The following is a 19,193-nucleotide window of genomic DNA, read 5'->3' as shown; positions in this document are numbered from 1 at the left end:
TCTCAAAATAAATAAATAAACAATAGTTTATTTTGAGAGAGAGAGCGAGAAGAGGGGAGAAGCAGAGAGAGAGGGAGAGAGAATCCCAAGCAGGCTCCACACTGTCAGCATGGAGCCCCACACATGGCTCATCTCATGAGCCATGAGATCACAACCTGAGCCAAAACCAAGAGCCCAATGCTTAACCAACTGAGCCACCCAGGCACCCATCAAAAATAAAGACATTAAAAAAATAAAAAGAGTAATACTCTCAAGCCATGTTATCAAGGCCATGTATCTCAAAGCAGCAACAAGATAGAAGGAACCAAGATTCTTGCCCTTGTGGAGAGTCTTATCAGCCTTGTATCACCTATTCGCAGATAGAGAATAAAGTTTTACCACGTGTAAGTTACCACCATCAATGGCTAAACCTAATAATGAACTAACACAGGGAATTAAGAGTCATAAATGTGGAGACTGATGTATACACGGATGTAAGGTATGCTGGAATAGTTCCAATGGTCTTTCAAGGGAAGGTGGATAGGCAATTTAAATTGTTGCCTTCTTTCTGGAACTGGCCTCTTAGGTAGCTTGTAGTTTGATGCAGCATTTTGTAAGGGAGGAAGAAGCAACCTTCCTAAGAGCACATGGAACTCTGTGGGATTCCTTTTCAATCTGTTAGGATCTACTTCCATGGGCAGTTTAGGGAAGGAAAGGAATTGCAGAATTATAGAGTAAATAAATTTCACCAGCCTTTTCTCCTAATTTTCCCAACCTTAAACTGTGGGCTCAGTCTCTGTACCTCCTCTATAACTACACTCATCACCATGGTGATATCACCTAGTTTCATGGCTTCCTACAAAGTCAAATATATTGACTACATAGTGAAAACTTACAATTTCTTATCTCCAGTTCAGACCTCTCCACTGAACCTGACTTTTATATCTAACTGATTATTTGACAACTTATCTGAATGTCTAACAGACATCTCAAACTTGGGATCCAAATAAAACTCCTGATCTTTCCTCCAACTTCACTCCTTCCACAGCCTTACCCATCTCAGTAAATGGTAATTCCTTTCTTCCACTTGCACAGGCCAAAAACTTTAGAATTACCACTGACTCTTACATCCAAATCCAATTTTTAAAAGTGAAAACTTTTACACTTTGTCTTCAGAATATCTGATTTTCACCACTCCCAATGCTATGACTCGAGTTCAAGGTGCTACCATTTGTTAACCTGAATTATAATAACCTCCTAGTTGGCCTCTAACCCCTCATGATCTGTACTCACCATGGCAGCCAAAGTGACTGCTTTAAAATAGATCATGGCATTTCTCTGCTGAAAATACTCTAATGGCTTCCTATCTTACTCAGAGTTAAAACAAAGTTCTTACAATGGTGTTCAATGCTTTTATTAATCTAATTCCTCTAATGGTTAATTTTATGTGTCAACCTGGCTACACAATAGTGCCCAGCTATTTGGGCAAATGCTAGTCTAAATGTTGCTGTAAATGTATTTTTTAGAAGTGTTTACCAGTTACATCAGTCAACTTACAGTAAAGCAGATTACCCTGCATACTGTGAGTGGGCTCCATCTAATCAGTTGAAGGCCTTATGAGCAAAGACCATAGTTTGCTAAAGAAGGAATTCTGCCTCCAGACTGCAACACAGAACGTTTGTCTGAGTTTCCAGCCTTTGGACTCAAGACTACAACATCAACTCTTCTTTCTCTGGAGAGCCCTAATGTACCCATTATTTCTCTGACCTCACCTGTTTCCTCACTCTTTTCACTCAAATTGCTCCAACCACATGAACCTCTATTTTTCTTCTAACATACTAAGCATGCTCCTGCCTTGGGACCTTTGTACTTGTATTCTTTGTCTGAAATCCCTGCCCCTCCCCCATAGCTGCGTGGTTTACTCCTCTACCCTCATTTACATCTTTCCCCCAAAGTCACCTCAGTAAAGCCTTCTCTGTATACCCTATTTAAGGCCATTTGCCATATTATGCATTTTACTTACCGTTTCCCCTTCTAAAATGTAAGCTCCTTAAGTGTAAGAATTTTTGTATTTAGTTCATTCCTATATCCTCTGCAACTAAAACCATCCTTGCATACAATAAAATGGAATCAGCAAGCATAGCTCATAAGTGTAGAAGTTAAAGGTATATGAGTGTACATATAATGATATTTAAGTGTAGAGGCTAAAGGAAGAAACAGAATAGTAGCTATAAAGGCCTTTTAAACTAGGATAGACCTCAGTATGTTTGGGAGCAAAGGAGGAAGTACCAGTGGAGAGAGAAAGATTGGAAATACAACAGAAGTAGAGGATAACTAAGACAGCATGGTCCCCCATGAAGTCATTTGATCATGGACACTGATAAACACATAAATGAACAGTTCACAGAAATATATATACAGACCATCAGAAGGCAATCAAAAACATGAAACAAGCCTCAGTTATAATTAAAGAAATGAAAACTAAAACAACTAGATACCATATTTCTGTTATCAGAGTGGTCAAGTGCAAAATACCCAGAATCCAGTGCTGGTGTATGGAGAAACAAATACTCCCATACATTACTGAAGGGCAGGTAAATTAGTGCTAATGGTCATTCATTCTTTTGCTCTCCACTCCAAAACCTTTGACTGCTATGAGTCTTTTCCCCATTATAAAAAAAAAATTATTACCTCTCTAGCCTTCCTTACAGCTAGGACACAGGCAAGTAGCCCAGACTCCGCCAATCTGACACATCTGTGCTTTATTTTGGGTTAGAAGCTACTGATTCAATGGAAGTATCATATAAGGAATCTGCCTCAGGAATAATTCCTAGTCACAGGAATTTATCATATACATACAAATGTACACCAAGATATCTATGCAACTACATAAGCCTGTTTATTACAGAACTCTGTATAGTTCTATCAAAAATGAAATGTAAATGTTTATGACAAATCACACACTCATGTTGTGGATATATGTACTTATAATGTGAAACAGGGTTAGAACCAAGAAACTAGAACTAAGAATTAATGTTAAGAATTAGACTTAACATTGTGCTAATTGAAATAATCCAGTCACAAAAGAACAGATAATATATGTTCCACTTACATGAAGTACCTAGAGTAGTCAAATTCATAGGGACAGAAAGTAGAGTGGTGGTTGCCAGGGGCTGGGGGCAGGGGAGAAGAAGAATGAGAAGTTATTATTTAATGGGTACAGAGTTTCAGTTCTGCAAGATGAGAAGAGTTCTGTGGATAGATGGAAGTGATAGTAGTATAATAATATAAATGTACTTAATGCCCCTGAACTATACACTTAAAAATGGTTAAATGGTTTACAAAAAATGGAAAAAAAGAATTAGATTTAAGAATTAAAACTAAGAGGTAGAATCACTAACAAAATGAGAAAAATTTTAGGCAGGAAAGAGGGAAGGCATAATTTATCAACTTATAGATAAGAAATAGACAAGCCTCAGTAGTGAACAGGAATGTGAAGAATAGATAAAGCACAAGAGCTAGATCATACCAAGTTCTGTTTGGGTCATTTGCATACTGGCTAACCTTTGGGTATTGATTAAAACTAATACCCAAGTCCCTATTTTTGACTACCCAAGTCCCTATTTTTAAAAGCGCAATTTTTATGAACAGTTTTCTAAATTGATAGCTCTGATCAGACTCCTGTGACTCTTTCCCAGGAAAGCAAGGAGGGAGAGAGAGGCAGATCTTTTACTCAGGTTTGTCCCACCATAAAAATACTTGCAGACTTGGGGCACGTGGGTGGCCAAGTCAGTGAAGCTTCCAACTCCTGATTTCGGCCCAGGTCATGATCTCACAGTTGGTGAGATCCAGTCTGGCATCCAGCTCTGCACTGACAGTGAGGAGCCTGCGGGATTCTCTCTCTCCTTCTCTCTCTGCCCCTCCCCTGCTCGCTCTCTCTCTCTCTCTCTCTCTCTCTCAAAATAAATACTTTAAAAAAAAAATCACTTGCAGACTAGAGCTAAGATTTCTTGCCTGGCAGGGAAGAGAGAAGCAGGCTCATCATTTCCAGGGACAGATTCAAAGTCATAACAAGCAAAGGAAGCAGGCTTATGAAAGGCCATAGAGTTCAATTACTAAAGACCTCCAACCCCATCCCACTCCAATTCCTGTATGCATTTGCTAAAGTATATGTGTATGCTGTGGTATTTACATTTCCCTGCAATTCTAGCTATGATTATACCTAGCTCTCGCCAACCAGACTTTTATTATTCTTGTTTGCTATATTTATAATCCTTTTGCAGGGTGACCTGATAAATTCTAGCCTATAAACCATGTGATTCTCAAATCTGGAATAAGAAGTCATCTTTCGTTCATCCTTTTAATTCATCACCTAGCATAAAAGAACCACAGTCAGCAATATGCTAAAGTGCTGTGCAACTATTTAAAAAATGAAATGAATCTGTGTGTATTGAATCTGTATGTATTGATACAGAAAGATGTCTATAATGTTTAATGACAAAAGCAAAGTTAGCAGTATTACATAAAACACACTTTTTTGTATAAATAAAAAGGGATATATGTTTAAGCTCGTGTATTTTAAAACATTTTTCTAGGAAGAGGAGCAAGACAAAGGAGACCTCCGTGAGGGTAGTGACATTGGGATGAGAAGGGAGGCTTTTAATGATCATTTTATGTTTCTGTACTGTTTAAAGTTTTTACCATGTTCATAGTATTTTATATGTCTATACACTTATATATTTAGCATAGGGTTATCTGATTGGATGATGGCCCAGTTTTCTTTACACATTTCTGCATTTGAAAAAAAAAACTAATAATTTTTTTTCATAGGATCACCATTCTCATTCTCTTTAAAGTCTCTACTGTATTTGACCCTCTTATTGAAACTTTTACCTACTGATCTTCCAGATACTGTATTCTGTTTTCTTCCTTATATAAAATAGGGCTAACAATACCTACTTCACAGGTTGGTTATGATTAAATGTATATAAAATATCCAGTAAAGTGCCTGGAACATAGTAAGAACTAAATAATTATTAGCTATTCATAGTGAAAATTGGTTTTTGTCACTCTACATACATTCACTCTTTTCCTAGCTACAAAGAATTTTTCTCCACTACCCCACTTTTAGCCCATGTGGCTTCAGTGAAGCCAGCATGAGAGAGACTAAAGCCAATTAGAACATTCCATTCCCTTTGCACAGAGACTGTTTCACAGGTGGCCCAGGACTTTTATTCAAATAAATGATGGAGAAGAAAAACTCTCCTTACCCCTGGTCTTTAATTTTAGAAGATTTGAGGCTGGAGTTACCATAGCCATCTTACCACACCAAGGGAAGGGCCTGTAGGTGCCAGAGACCACTATATGAGAGTAATGCCAAGACAACGGAATGCAAAGCAGAGCAAAGAAATCCTGTGTCTTTATTTGAACACTAAATCCAGTGACACTCACCTGATTTTTCGATTATGGAAGCCAATTTATTTTTTCTCAAGACAATTTAGATTAGGTTTTCTTGTTACCTGTAATCTAGAATCCTGAGACATTACATAATCATTTCTTTCTAGATTCTAAGAAGTGACAGTTTCTGGTGCTATTCTCTCTTTATTTACAACCTTAAAAACTAATCTATTTTTATGTTTCAACCATTCACATAGTATCATCTCATCCTATTTTCTTCCCTAACCTATATTCTCTTTCTCTGCTGCCCACTGGATATATCTTTCCTAATTCCAACCTACATGAATAAAAGTAAACTCATTTTTCAAAACAGTCTTTACCCAGAAAACCATTCCATTTCCTCACTTCCTTTTTTTTGTGTTAAGATAGGTGAGAATTTCAATAACATTAATGTACTCATATACGAAGTGCATGTATATACATATATATACACACACACGTATTATACATATGCTTATGTGTCATATATAAAATGTATAATATGTAAATGTATAACATTATATTATCAAGATGAATATACACCATTATCTATGCTGTTCTATAGTCAATTTATTAATCTTTCCTTTTTAAAGATTTTATTTTTAAGTAATCTCTACACCCAACTTGGGACTGAACCTTGACCCTGAGGTCAAGAGTCACACGTTCCACTGACTGAGCTGGTCAGTCCCAATCAATTTATTAATCTTGAACAAATTCTCTAAGTATTTATTCATTACTTACATAAACCCATGTTTATTTATTCATTTTTATTTATTAATTAATATCTAATTAATCCAAATATTTATAATTAACTAAAACTTGATTAATATTTTTAAAGGTTTATCCACAAATCTAATATCAGACTTTATGAATGTTGAAACCACATTAGAAGATAGACAAAAAACATTTTTCTTTTTTTGGGGAGTGAAAGAGAAAGAGGGAGAGGGAGAGTGTGCGTGGGGGAAGGGCACAAGGAGAGGAAGAGAGAGAATCTTAAGCAGGGCTCAATCCCCTGACCCTGGGATCATGACCTGAGCCAAAATCAAGAGGGGGCACCTAACCAACTGAGCCACCCAGGAACCCCCAAAAACATTATTATGATGACAACAAAACTTAACTGTGCACTTAAGGAATTGCAAATGTGGATTTGAATTCTAATTCCAATTGTTCTCTTTGAATTTATTCTTATTTCTTCCTATGTGGTACAGTTTCACTTTTAAAATGTAAAAAGTGAGGGTTCTGTTCTCAGACTGCCTGAAATTACACATAATGGTTGTTAGTAGATGATTTTGGATCAGAAAGATGAGACTTGCTTTACTTTCCCAAATGACTGTAAGTTAGTCATCCCAATCTGACCAGCTTCTTTTTATAATTAAACTATTAATTTCATGAGAAGTATCCAAAGTATTGGAAGGGATCAATCAAGTCTTTTTTCTTGACTCTAATCTCTTCCCAAATCACTTCTTCACCTGTTCTAAGTGTCCTACTTTCACTTTAGATTTAAGTCTACTCTGTAGCTGTTTGCTATGTCTTTGCTACATCATACAATCTGGCTTAAACATGTTTTAAAAATACTTGTTCTGGGGCGCTTGGGTGGCTCAGTCAGTTAAGCATCCGACTCCGGCTCAGGTCGTGATTTCACGGTTTGTGGGTTCAGGCCCTCCATTGGGCTCTGTGCTGACAGCTCAGAGCCTGGAGCCTGCTTCAGATTTTGTGTCTCCCTCTCTCTCTGCTCCTCCCCCACTCACACTCTGTCTCTCTCTCAAAAATAAATAAACATAAAAGAATAAAAAAAAAAAAAAAACTTGTTCTGAGTGGGCATGGTTAGGTTCCACTAAATCTAAAGCCATAGGTAACTTGATTTATTGAAATAACATTTCTTTCTCATCTGTCATTAAGACCTACTGTTATTTAGAGCGATCGTCAAAGACAGTAAAACCAAGAACTATCTCTAACTTATTTTTCTTTCTATCCCCTCATCACTAATTCAGGAATTCACCAACAAAGAATAGTATCTGACTGACTTTAAGTGTTTAGACTCTTAATCATTAAAAACCAGAAAAGCTGTATATTTTTCCTCCTAAATGTGCCTGGATTTTTTCCATTCTACTGTATAAGCACTTTTCACCTTCCACATAATAAAGCTATGCCTGATCTACATCTTTTTCCTGTCTTAACACATCCCATATAACTGGTGTTATTTTTTTTTTTTTCTTTTTTATCAAGTCATTCCTTCGCTCAAAATTTTTTTAATAGGTGTTTCCTCTATATCATATCTACCATCCAAAATCTGGCTGTCAAGACCCTTCATAAGCTGATCTTTTAACTTGACATCCCATTATTCATCCTTAGCACATGCCCTAATAAGGTCAGTGTTGTAAACACAGTAATATCAAATGCTTACAGCATATGTGTTAGAGAAAATTATAAATAGTCCTATGAGGTAGGCATTATATCCTGATTTCATGATAAATAGTCTCAGAAAAATTGATAAATTTTGTAAATTATCCAAGCATATGGTTAAAAAAAATGATGGGATTTGGGATTTTGTTATGTTAGTTACATCCTTCTACTACATTGTGATCTGTGACCCTTATACACCACTCAGTTTGGTCTAGTTTTTGCTTTTTTCATGGTTGATCTCTCCAACTCAGGTTTTGTAGTATTTTACAAACTTCAAAAATCCAAATGATTCCAGAAACTTTCAAAGAGAATCGCTACATTTTCTTGATATAACCAACAGTCAAATTTTTTTCATTGAGTTTTATTGTCTATACTTTGTCATATGAAAACAATAATTATTTTTTTCAATTTTAAAGGTATAGTATAGTATGGAGTCAATGCTCCTGCAAACCACACCAGTCTCTCTGAACCTCACCAAATTCTTACAGTTGGCAGGGAGTGTCCTCTACACCCCTCTTGAGAATCACTGAACCTGACATAATGCTCCTGGGGTCAGACTTACAATACTTACTTAGAAGTTAATGTAAATTCATTCATAAAGCAGACTTATCAGTGATTCAGTATGTCAGCCCTAGATATGCAAAGGTTAAGGGGGGTAAAACGGCTCCCAGTTCTCAATGTCAACTACATAAGCATCGCTGAATAAATACTTATAGGAGATAGTCAAATCAACCAGTGGTTAACATAACGGGGGATTAGGATTTGGGAATCTGATCAAAGTGCTGGGAAAACTAACTCCCCAGAAAAATGCACAAACACACGGAATTCCGCATACAACTTAGCGGGGGACCGTGGGAGTGTCAGGAACTCCACTGAATCTCAACCACCTTACCACCAGGACTACAGACTCCAGGTTAAAAATTGACTAACAAAACTAAATTCTCTGGGAACAGGAATATTTGCTTAATAATCCTTACTATACCTTGTACAGTGTAACGCATTCAAGTTGCTTGAGAAGTATTTGCCCACTGATAATTTTCTCATAAAGACAATCAGATGACACCGACAAATCATTTCTTCCATTACGAAATCTTTCAAATGATTTTAAAAGCCCGAAATCTCCTTTCACTAGTGACACTAATGACCTAACACCAATAAATTCGAAATTACGTTGCTATTCACATGTAGACTATACTATTATTCGCCAATCCAGGTTTTCTGTTCTTCTTGTCCCTCTACTCCCTCCAAACTCTGGGCTTCCTGCTTCGGATCCCAAAAGCTACGTCCAGAGCCCCACTGCTTCCAGGGAGACGGAAAATAACTGATGCCCTATGCCGCATGCACTATTAAAACAGGTATGGTGGGATCCACTGATGGCCACAATTTCCAAACCCTTTGCTCACTAAGTCCAGAGGTAAAGAGATTTACCTTAAGTTGCAGGAAAGCAGTGGCGATTTTTCCCACAGAGCTGGGACCAATTACCAAGAAGCCTCCCAACCTCCCTGTCACCATAGTGATTTCTAAGAGCTACGCACACTCCTTCTTCTCGCGATACTACCGCGCCGCGGGTCACCCAAGCCCGCTCTCTCTTTAAGGGACGTTAGGGGACGACTGAGCCCCTCCCCCCCCCCCCCCCCCGCCACCTAGGGGGTGGAGCCCTACATTTTTTTCCCTCTTGTTCAAACCTCTACAGTTCGAGGTGTTTTGTTTTGTTTGTTTTTTTTTAATATTTTTATAAGAGTACTGTTGCCGTAGGCCTCAGGCAAAACTGTTTCGCTCCGCGTTTTCACTTAGAAACGTCTCCGGCCGCCAGGGTCCCGCCAAGGATTCACGCAGGCGTGTACGCGACCAGAAGATGGCGGTGGTAGTCGCCGCATTTTTTTCAAATTAGTGATTCCCAGAAAGCATTGCGCGCATTTGTAACGAATTTCCGTTCGAGTTTGTATTTTAGGCGCCATTTTCGAGTGAAGGACCCGGAGCCGAAACACCGGTAGGAGCGGGGGTGCTGTACAACGGTTTCCAGCTTTGATCTGACTGGGCTGCCCCGCAGGTAAAGTACTTCTTTTCCTGATCAGGTTGTCACACTCTTACTTCCTGCCCCGTCTGCGGGCGCCTGGAAAGTAGAGGCCTTGAGCTGGAGCAGCCGAAGTCTGGGCTGAGGCTGCCGCCGGGAGATTTCTCTCGCTGTCACCCCTCCCCCCTCGGCCGCCTCCCGGCAGTCGGGACTCCCGCGCGCTTCGCGCGGGCGCCACTTCCCTGAGCTACTTAAGCGTCTGTCGGCGGGGGTGCGGGACTACGCGGACTCTAAGCCTTGCGGATCTCCTCTCAGAAATCCTAGTCTCTCGGGGCAAGGGCGTCTCCCGTGCCCCGGCCCCCTGACCTCTCTTCTCTCAAGGGACTAATTACCGGGTCTGAGCCCTTACTGGTGACCTTTTGTAGTTTATTGTCCAACGAGACTCCGCAGCGGGCCCCGGAGAGACAAACTCCACCACCCCAAAACGATTGAACTGGAGCAGGCGCTGCCTGTGTCCGATTTAGAAGTCGAGAGTGGTCCACCCCAGTCTCCGGCCGCCTTTCCGGGTCGGACGGTGGCGAGGAGACTTGGAAGCCCTCGGGCCGTCAACGGCGCCAAGAGCTAAATGGCGGGGAAAGTGGGCGGCGAGTCGCCCGTTAGTCTTAGGTACCTTAGGAAGAGTTGATGGTCCCTCAAACCTGAAGGTAATAGAACTCTCAACAAAGTCTGTGCGCTTGCTTCCCTAGCCCCGAGAGCGTGGGAATGTCAGTAAATGCCGGCTTATGGGAATTATTTCGTTAGGAAATCAAAGGAAAATATTCTTACACCCTTATACTGTGGGAGGAGGAGGGTGAGGAGCCATTAGGAAAATATAAAGAACTTAAGCGGTTCTATCCTTGCTTGATTACCGAGCACGTCTAGGTTTTCCCACTTGATTCGGACTTAAGACGAATCCCGCCTTTTTGGCACTTGGGTTTTATGTGCCTTGTTTAACGAGCACCCGCTGGCGTCGAGCGGGGATTTTTAAAAGGGTCTCTCGGAAACGGATGGACGGAGTTTCCTCCCGAGTCGGGTGGGGTAGGGGCTTAGTCGGTTGCAACGCGGGGGCCGGCGGGAAGTGTACTGGCCTGGTCCTGCAGCCCGGCGGGCTGACTTGCTCCCGGCTCTCCCCCTGCCCCAGCGACCATGCCCCGTAAAGGCACCCAGCCTTCCACCGCCCGGCGCAGAAGAGAAGAGCCGCCGCACTCCCCGGACGGCACCAGTAGCGACGCGGAGCCGGAACCCCCGCCTGGCCGCGCGGGCAGCCCGGCCCCTGCTACCGCAGGTGAGTACCCCGCCGCGACTCGGCAGGAAAGCGCGATGGTAGACCCGGGTGGGTCAGCGCCCAACCCGGGACTGGCTGGTGTTTGGGGGCGCGGAGGTGAGGGGCTGCGGAGTTGACGTCTGTAGGTCAAGAGGAGCAGCTCAAGAAGCTGGTGGGATTTTCAGAGATTGGAGTGGTCGTGCAATTTCGCTTGTAACGGTGCCGGAGGGGATTGGGGCAAGTTCGTGGCTGCAGTTACGAATTTCTGTTTGTGGCCTTTTATTTCCGCGGAAATCGACATGGTCAGCCAATAGCTAGTGGACTTTGTTCCAGACAGAATTAACTTTATTGTATGTTAAAGTTGTTTGACGCTAACAACCTCCCAGGTCTTAAATTGTTTTTAAAGAGATGACAATTTACTCGAAACTACTGTAGCTTTTGTGAGTACAGGAATTGGATGACATTAGGCAGCCCCTGGGACAGTGCCGCTGGAGCTCTTTGAGTGTCCAAAGTGAGGGTTCCTGGTGCTCAGATACGGAGAAAGTTGGATCTAGAACCTTAGGATTTAACCACCTGTTTAGACGTGGAACAGAGAATCGGGTGGTTGTGGTTTTCCCAGATTTGCTTTATGTTGTAGTGTTTTGACTCTTAAGAGATATATTTTTGTGGGATTTTGTGACTGGTGGCGTTTCTTTCAAGAATTTCTTTTTATATAAAACGAAGCTGAAATTCTCATTTCTCCTGAGTTTAGGATAATACTACATTTAAAGTGGAAAATACAGATTCCTAGGGTTCATAAATAACATTTCCCCAAAGATTAGCAGGCAGTAGTCCTCCAAACTAATTGCACTAATGCAGGCTTTTTTTCCCCCCTTGCCCTCCTTTTCCTTTGACTGACTTAGAGACACCAAGTGAGGAAATTGATAATAGAAGTTTAGAAGAGATTTTGAATAGCATCCCTCCTCCCCCGCCTCCAGCAATGGCCAATGAAGCCGGAGCTCCTCGGCTAATGATAACTCATATTGTAAACCAGAACTTCAAATCCTATGCTGGGGAAAAAATTCTGGGACCTTTTCATAAGGTATTTGACCATTTTAAATAACTATTAATAGGGTAATGTGTATATTTCAATTTTTATCATATTTATCCTGCTTGATAACACATGGTATGTTTCCTGTGTTTTTTAACAACTGAAATTGGTTTTTGTTTATCCTGGTTATGTTTGGTACCTCTTTAGCTGTTAAATTTTCCTCACTGAGTAGAATTGGTGAGTTTTTTGTTTGAAGGAACTATTTTCTTTATTAGAATGAATTTTATAAAGAAAATAAGCTAGAATTAGGTGTTCTTTAAAGCGTTGAAGCTTGTTATCGAGAATATGATATAAGTAAACAAGTTGAAATGAAAACTTTTACTTAATAGTTTCGCTGCAAGTAAAAAGGGCAAGCGTTTTAAATTAAAATCAGTATGGTATGACCTTTTCTTTAACTTCAATTTAATTTTTTTACTGTTCTTTTTATGCAGCGCTTTTCCTGTATTATTGGGCCAAATGGCAGTGGCAAATCCAATGTTATTGATTCTATGCTTTTTGTGTTTGGCTATCGAGCACAAAAAATAAGATCTAAAAAACTTTCAGTGCTTATTCACAATTCTGATGAACACAAGGATATTCAGAGTTGTACTGTAGAAGTTCATTTTCAGAAGATAATTGATAAGGTAAGGGACTTCTGACTGTTTTAGTTATTTACAGCCTCAAGTGTGGAACACAGGATTTCCATACATTGCACATTTATTATTTTTGGCTTAAATAGGCTTTTAAAAATTAGTGTATGGTTAAAGCAGAATGGATGGATACTGATTTCGTTACTTCCAAGATCATATTTTCTTTGAGTAGTGGTGGTGGCAGCCATTAAAATATTAAAATTTTTAGCCAGGGCAATGAATTATAAGTAGCTCATGATAGCTACTTTAGAATAAAACATTGAGCAGTTTTAGTATCTTGAGTGCCAACACAGGCATTCTTTCAGTATAAAGTTATGTTTTTATTGCTTTCAGATAAATTACCTAAACTTGAAAATGTAACCGATGACTAACTTTATCATCTCCATTGTTTTAATTAATATTAGTAGTCTTGTGTGTCTGTAATGTGAAAGAACTCTACTTCAGTTTACCCTTTTAAAACGGGAAGGGTTAATACATGTGTTTTCTAGAAAAGGAAACAATTTTAGCTAAAGTGTCTATATTATCTACGTGGTTCTGGTTCGGTTGGTATTGGTTTTTTTCTCATCTAATAATTAACTTTGGAAATTCATGGCTTAAAAATGACTAGTTGGAACCTAAAAATACAGAAAACTCCATAATGAAGCAAGGATGTGATTTGGATTCTAAGTTTTGTATTTTAGATTTTTTTTTTTAATATAAAGGGCTTTAGTTAAATTTACATGGTATCTGTATTAATTTTGTTTTTTAGTGCTTTTCTATTGTACAATTTAGGTTGGAAAATTAGATTGCCACTAAATCAGGTTTGATTTCATTGCGAATTATAATTATGTTCGATTCGTGTAAATTTTAAAAGCCGTTTGTCAAAATGACAAAGCTTTTAAGGGAAAGCAAGTTTTACTATTAAAGTAGATTTGCACGTCATTTTTTAAAATCCAGTTGGTTTTTTTAAAAATTGGGGGAATGTAGTTGTCAGTTCTTTGCAACTGTTTATACCTTCCAATGGCATATTGTTTACCAAAAAAAAAGACAAAAGCTAAGCCAAGTTACGCCATTCCTACCTTCCTTTCTTTGGATCATTTCTTGCAGCTTTTCTAAGTGGACTAGTAATTTAATCTGTCAACATGGTTTAATAGTTGCAGTGAGTTTATTTCAGATACGGTGAGATTCTTGTACCCCTTCAAATACTCTTTTTCAGTCAGTAGAATTTTAGGCTTGTTTGGAAGTGGGTTTTTTGTTTTGTTTCTGTTTGTTTGGCTTTATGGTTTTTGTGATCTATGAGGAAAGGGATCAAACAACTTGGAAACTATTCTTTGCTAAGAGGGTTATTTCTGAGAAATATTGCCAGTTTATGTGCATGTTCAATTGAAGTTTTTAATCCATAGAATTAGTTTCAATATGAAGAGTGAAATTTGGTGCAGATCTGTGACTTAATACCAACAATTGTTTTCTGGTTTTGTTTTTCCACAAAACAGGAAGGGGATGATTATGAAGTCATTCCTAACAGTAATTTCTATGTATCCAGAACTGCCTACAGAGACAATACTTCTGTCTATCACATAAGTGGGAAGAAGACAACGTTTAAGGATGTTGGAAATCTTCTTCGAAGTCATGGAATTGACTTGGACCATAATAGATTTTTAATCTTACAGGTGAGTTTATTAAAGATTTTAGACATCTTCTTACTCGTTACTTTTTTTTCAATAAAGTTTAGAGGGGTATCCCCCTGTTGGATGCATCCTGTACTTTTTGAGGCCTTAAAGTACTGTAGCAGCACATCATGGTTTACATACTACAGTCAAGATGCGAATCATTATTTGCTGCTCTAGAAATTTAAGGAAATTCATTCAAAATTATTTTTTCACTGTAAGACGCACATTTTATGTTTGGATGGACTGACATACTTGTTCCGCTCTAGCAGCACGTAAATATTGGCGTAGTGAAATAAGTATTAAACACCAATATTATTGTGCTGCTTTAGCGTGACAGGGATATAACAGCTATTTGTTATTACTGATTGTATTTTCCTTTAAGATAACATTTTAAATGAGATTCATTATCTTTTTATAGTCCTTTAATTTTATTTTTATCTCTACTAATATTAAATAGCAAAAACATGAAAAGAACTCTGTACACTTAGTGTTTGACAATTTTACTTGAGCACCTTACTAATTTTTTTTTTTTTTTTTTTTTTTTTTTAACACTACAATGGTTAACTAAAAGCTTACCCAAGCTGGTTTTTGTTTTGGTTAGAATGGCCTGTTTGAACCACTAAATACTGAAAGATCAGAAAGTAACTGACATTTCATTCTGAAGTATTACAACTCTTGAAGTCTTTTTAAGGGCTATAAAACTAAGTACCTGGTCTTAGGTTGAATTTTATTAGAAACCTTGTCTTCTTTATTAAAGATATGTTTTACCAGCCTTGCTTGGTAAGAAAAATACTTTTTCTTCCCTATCTTACCTTTAAAAAAAGTTATCAATGTAAAATATGACTTTATCAGGTACATTAAAGTTCCTTTTTGATTGGAAGCTACTTTCTTTTCCTGTGTTCTATCCAGAATCTCTCAAGAGCGTAATAATAAAAGCAAACCTATATTGTGATTTAAAATAGTTGCTGATATTATTTAATAAGTCTTGTGACTGATTTTAAAGTAAGTTGGGAATTTTGATACTAAAAGTTTCATTAGGATAACCAAGTGTTCTCAATTGGTTCTCATTATTCTGGAATGACTTATATTGCTATCTTTTGTTACCAGGCACAGTGCATTTGTAATACTTCTGTAACCCAGACTTATTTGAAAATGAATGTTAGGGGAAATCAGCTGCAGATACAATTCTAAACAATTGAATTTACATAAATGTGGAATTAAAGGTGTGTGTGTGTGTGTGTGTGTGTGTTTAATCAAATTGAACTGTTTTATGGACCTTCATATTATGGGATTTGGTTTGGTTAACTATGGATTAAAAGTTATTTCATTCTGTAATACTGTATTTGATACTACCATTTTGCAGCAACCTATACTCCTGTTTATTTTTTATTTGCTATTTACTATCCTGGGATAATCGTCAAAATTTTACACCTGTGCCAAGACTCCTTAAAGTGGACTGCATTTTAACCCTTGCAAGGGTAAATTTTTTTCCCCTTGGTGCAGCCTTTCTGTACATAATTCAGTAATAAAGAAAACTAAATAAAGTCACAATTTCCTGAAGAAGTAAAAAACAGTAATTTTTAAATTGTCAACTTTATATTAAATATGTGCCTCTGAAGCACGTAGGATGCTTAAACCATTTGTCCTCATAATAATTTCACCCTTTTTGTGTCATTTTAACAAATTATTTAAAACATTTTTAATGTCAAGGTAAACTTACTTCCCATGTAATAGATTCATTTCCGTTTGATTAAGTTTACAGATAGGAACCTTGGGAGTTCACCTGTTAGGAAAAAGAAACAGGGATTGGACCGGTAGAACTAATGATGCCCTATTTAAAAGCTTGAGGGAAAGTGGCAAAATCTATAGATTTTTATTTAGTTCCTTATCAAAAACTTAGACTCTTGCACTAGTTTAAAGCAGTTGGAGGTAAGTAAGAATATGGTTTTTTATTAGTTCTCTCCTACATCTCTCTTAAAAAACTAGCTGGTGGGGCACCTGCGTGGCTCAGTTGGTTAAGCGGCCGACTTCGGCTCAGGTCATGATCTCACGGTCCGTGAGTTCGAGCCCCGCGTTGGGCTCTGTTCTGACAGCTCAGAGCCTGGAGCCTGTTTCAGATTCTGTGTCTCCCTCTCTCTGCCCCTCCCCCGTTCATGCTCTGTCTCTCTCTGTCTCAAAAATAAATAAACGTTAAAAAAAAAAAATTAAAACTAGCTGGGATTGGAAGGCTGGAAACTTGGAGTCGTCATAATATCAAGAACATAAATGATTAGTTTGAATAAAATGTATAGATGTTTGGCCAGTGGTAGTAATTAACAGCCTAAGTAATCTAAAGTAAAGTGAAAATTTATTTTTAAGATGAAACACCACTAAATTTGGGGCACCTGAGTGGCTCAGTTTGGTTGAATATCAGTGCAGGTCATGATCCCAGGGTCATGGAATCAAGCCCTGTGTTGGGCTCTGCTCTGGGCATGCAGCTTGCTTAAGATTCTCTTTTTCTCTTCCTCTCTCTCCCCCATCTCCCTCTCCCCATGCACACAATCTCTCATCCTGTCTCTAAAAGTTAAACAAACAAACAAACAAAAAAAACCCACTAAATTTTAGAAGCCCATAAGGGTAAAATTTTTTACAGTGTTTAGTTGGTTTAGTGGTTTCTTGAAGTAGGCATTTCTAGTATTTGAATTCATTTTAAATTTCATTAGTTGACTATTCAAACGTATACCTAATGGGGCACTATGCTAAGATGCTGTGAATGTTAGAGATAGTTAAAACCCTGTTTCTTGTTCTTGAAAGCGCTTACACGTGCCTTCAGAAAGTGTTAAGATTATAACTGGCCATGGTACTTTTCATGTTTATACATGTCCGCATTTATATATACCTTAATTTGAGAGCCTTTGTCACATTGTAATAACTATTGGTGAAAATAAGTAGGATTTTATTAGCTCTCCATGGCATTTCATGGTAACTATGATTTACAAATGAGGTTTAATTGGTTTTGGTGCATTTGCACCAAATGTTAAAAATTAAAAGAATGTTAACTTTCAAATGTTAAAAGTTAAAAGAATGACAACCTTCATGCTTTTATTATGGTTCAAAATTACATTAAAGATTGCTGTTTCAGGAGTGGTTTTGTAAACCCCTAAAAGCTACAACTGTTAAGGCAATTTTAGTTTTGTCAGTTTTCAACTTCATATGGTTTTTGTCTTTATTATTATAAAACCTGAATTAGAACTTTAAATAGGAACCAAGATTTTTTTTTATTCTACATTCTGCTAATAAATTTTTATTCTCATTTGCTCTTTGTGAGCTACCAGAGGCCAACAAACCAAATCACCAAGGTTAGTATGTGCCTAAAATTAAGTACATCAATAGAAAGGAACCTATACCCCTGTTAGTAATTTTCCAAATTAGTAATTTGGAAGTTGGATTAATTTTTACTTATATTTCTTCTTCCTTTTTCTTTCCTGTATACTTCTAAGGCTGGCATGTCATACAAATTTTTTGGGTTGTGGTCTTTTAGCCTGTACAAATAAATTTGTGCTATATCTAAAGAATTTTTAGCTCTATCCGTAGCACCTAAGTTATCCAAGTGTTTGATTTAATAGCCTCAGCTTGAAAAAAAGTAGGAAGCTACTCCTAAGCAACCAGGATATCAAGCAGCCCACCCACTAAAGCGTTACCCTTGCTGTTGATGTACTTATTTGAGGCAGATACTACCTTGGTCATTTGGTTTGTTGGCCTCTGGTAGCTCACAAAGAGCAAATCAGAATAAAAATTTATTAGCAGAAGGTAAAGGACAATAATAGTATGGTGGAAAATGGAGAAAATAAAAAGATTATCAAGAGAAAATAAAAACTCAAAGCCTAGTAATTTGGGGCCTTTTAGTTTTAATGCAAATACCCATATGAGAAGAATCCTTCAGGTGTTGTTAAGAAAAAAAGTTTGATAGCTGTGTACTTGAATTTCTTATGGTTCATGCTTGCTAAAATTTGGATTCCATTTGTATAAGAAGAACATCACTATTTCTCAGATATTTAATCTATATTTTGTAAAATAGATTATCAAAGAAATGGTGTAACTGAATCACAGTATCCTGATTTGTCACACTGTAAGAAGTTAAGATATAAGCCCTTGGTATTACAAATATTGAAATATGTTTGCAGTTTTTTTGTTACTCTTAAAAATGATAGTTGATATTTTACAGGGTTGTGTAATGTCTCTAATACAATATGAATATAACTTAAAACCATAGGAAGTTTGTAGTAAATAACAAAAAAAGTAAAACCTTATTCAGGTCTACTGAAGCTAAGAAACTAGAGATAACTATGGAGACCTATAAAACTTTGCAGGCTTCAGATGCTAGCATGATAGTAACTTGAGACTTTGTGTCTTCATGCTACCATTATTTGTGATTTAGAGCCTTAAACTTTAAATTCAGGTTGATGCTTTAAAAATTTTTTTGAAATGTATGGAGCTTATTGCCCCTTGAAATGTATGGAGCTTATTGCCCTAAGTTGAAACTTAGAAAGCAAATAGTAGCAGGTGGTAAGGCAGGCAAAGGACATGAAGGAACAGAGCCATAAGAAAGGTTCCAGGCTGTAATTGGAATACCATAGTAGTCCTAATAGTCAAGTAACAGGTAGAGGCCTAAATATTCTAATAGCTTGTTGAAGCAGTAATGTGAATCTGA

At 37.9% G+C, this 19,193-nt stretch overlaps 2 protein-coding genes across 7 annotated transcripts in view; one reads left to right on the top strand and one right to left on the bottom strand.

Moving 5' to 3' along the window:
* The window catches only part of IFT80 (intraflagellar transport 80), a 146,876-nt gene extending 137,233 nt beyond the window's left edge, over positions 1–9,643 (bottom strand). For 3 of the 6 annotated variants that reach the window (XM_042956123.1, XM_042956131.1, XM_042956129.1), the window contains exon 1: positions 9,247–9,375. The gene's annotated coding sequence lies outside the window, so the exon portion shown is untranslated. Of the gene's footprint in view, positions 1–8,800; positions 9,188–9,246; positions 9,376–9,480; positions 9,500–9,562 lie in introns of those variants that run through there. The other 3 variants (XM_042956126.1, XM_042956128.1, XM_042956127.1) reach the window with 3 other exon arrangements.
* Positions 9,644–9,766: 123 nt separating this feature from the next.
* Positions 9,767–19,193, top strand: part of SMC4 (structural maintenance of chromosomes 4) — a 46,091-nt gene continuing 36,664 nt past the window's right edge. Inside the window, exons 1-5 of the mRNA XM_042956121.1 lie at positions 9,767–9,868; positions 11,013–11,156; positions 12,038–12,216; positions 12,657–12,848; positions 14,327–14,503. Coding sequence (XP_042812055.1) covers positions 11,018–11,156; positions 12,038–12,216; positions 12,657–12,848; positions 14,327–14,503 — 687 coding nt within the window. The 5' untranslated portion in view covers positions 9,767–9,868; positions 11,013–11,017. The remainder of the gene's footprint in view (positions 9,869–11,012; positions 11,157–12,037; positions 12,217–12,656; positions 12,849–14,326; positions 14,504–19,193) is intronic.

The sequence above is a fragment of the Panthera leo genome, chromosome C2 (assembly GCF_018350215.1).
Source record: "Panthera leo isolate Ple1 chromosome C2, P.leo_Ple1_pat1.1, whole genome shotgun sequence".
Taxonomy (NCBI): domain Eukaryota; kingdom Metazoa; phylum Chordata; class Mammalia; order Carnivora; family Felidae; genus Panthera; species Panthera leo.
This window is presented reverse-complemented; position numbering and strand designations above follow the sequence as displayed.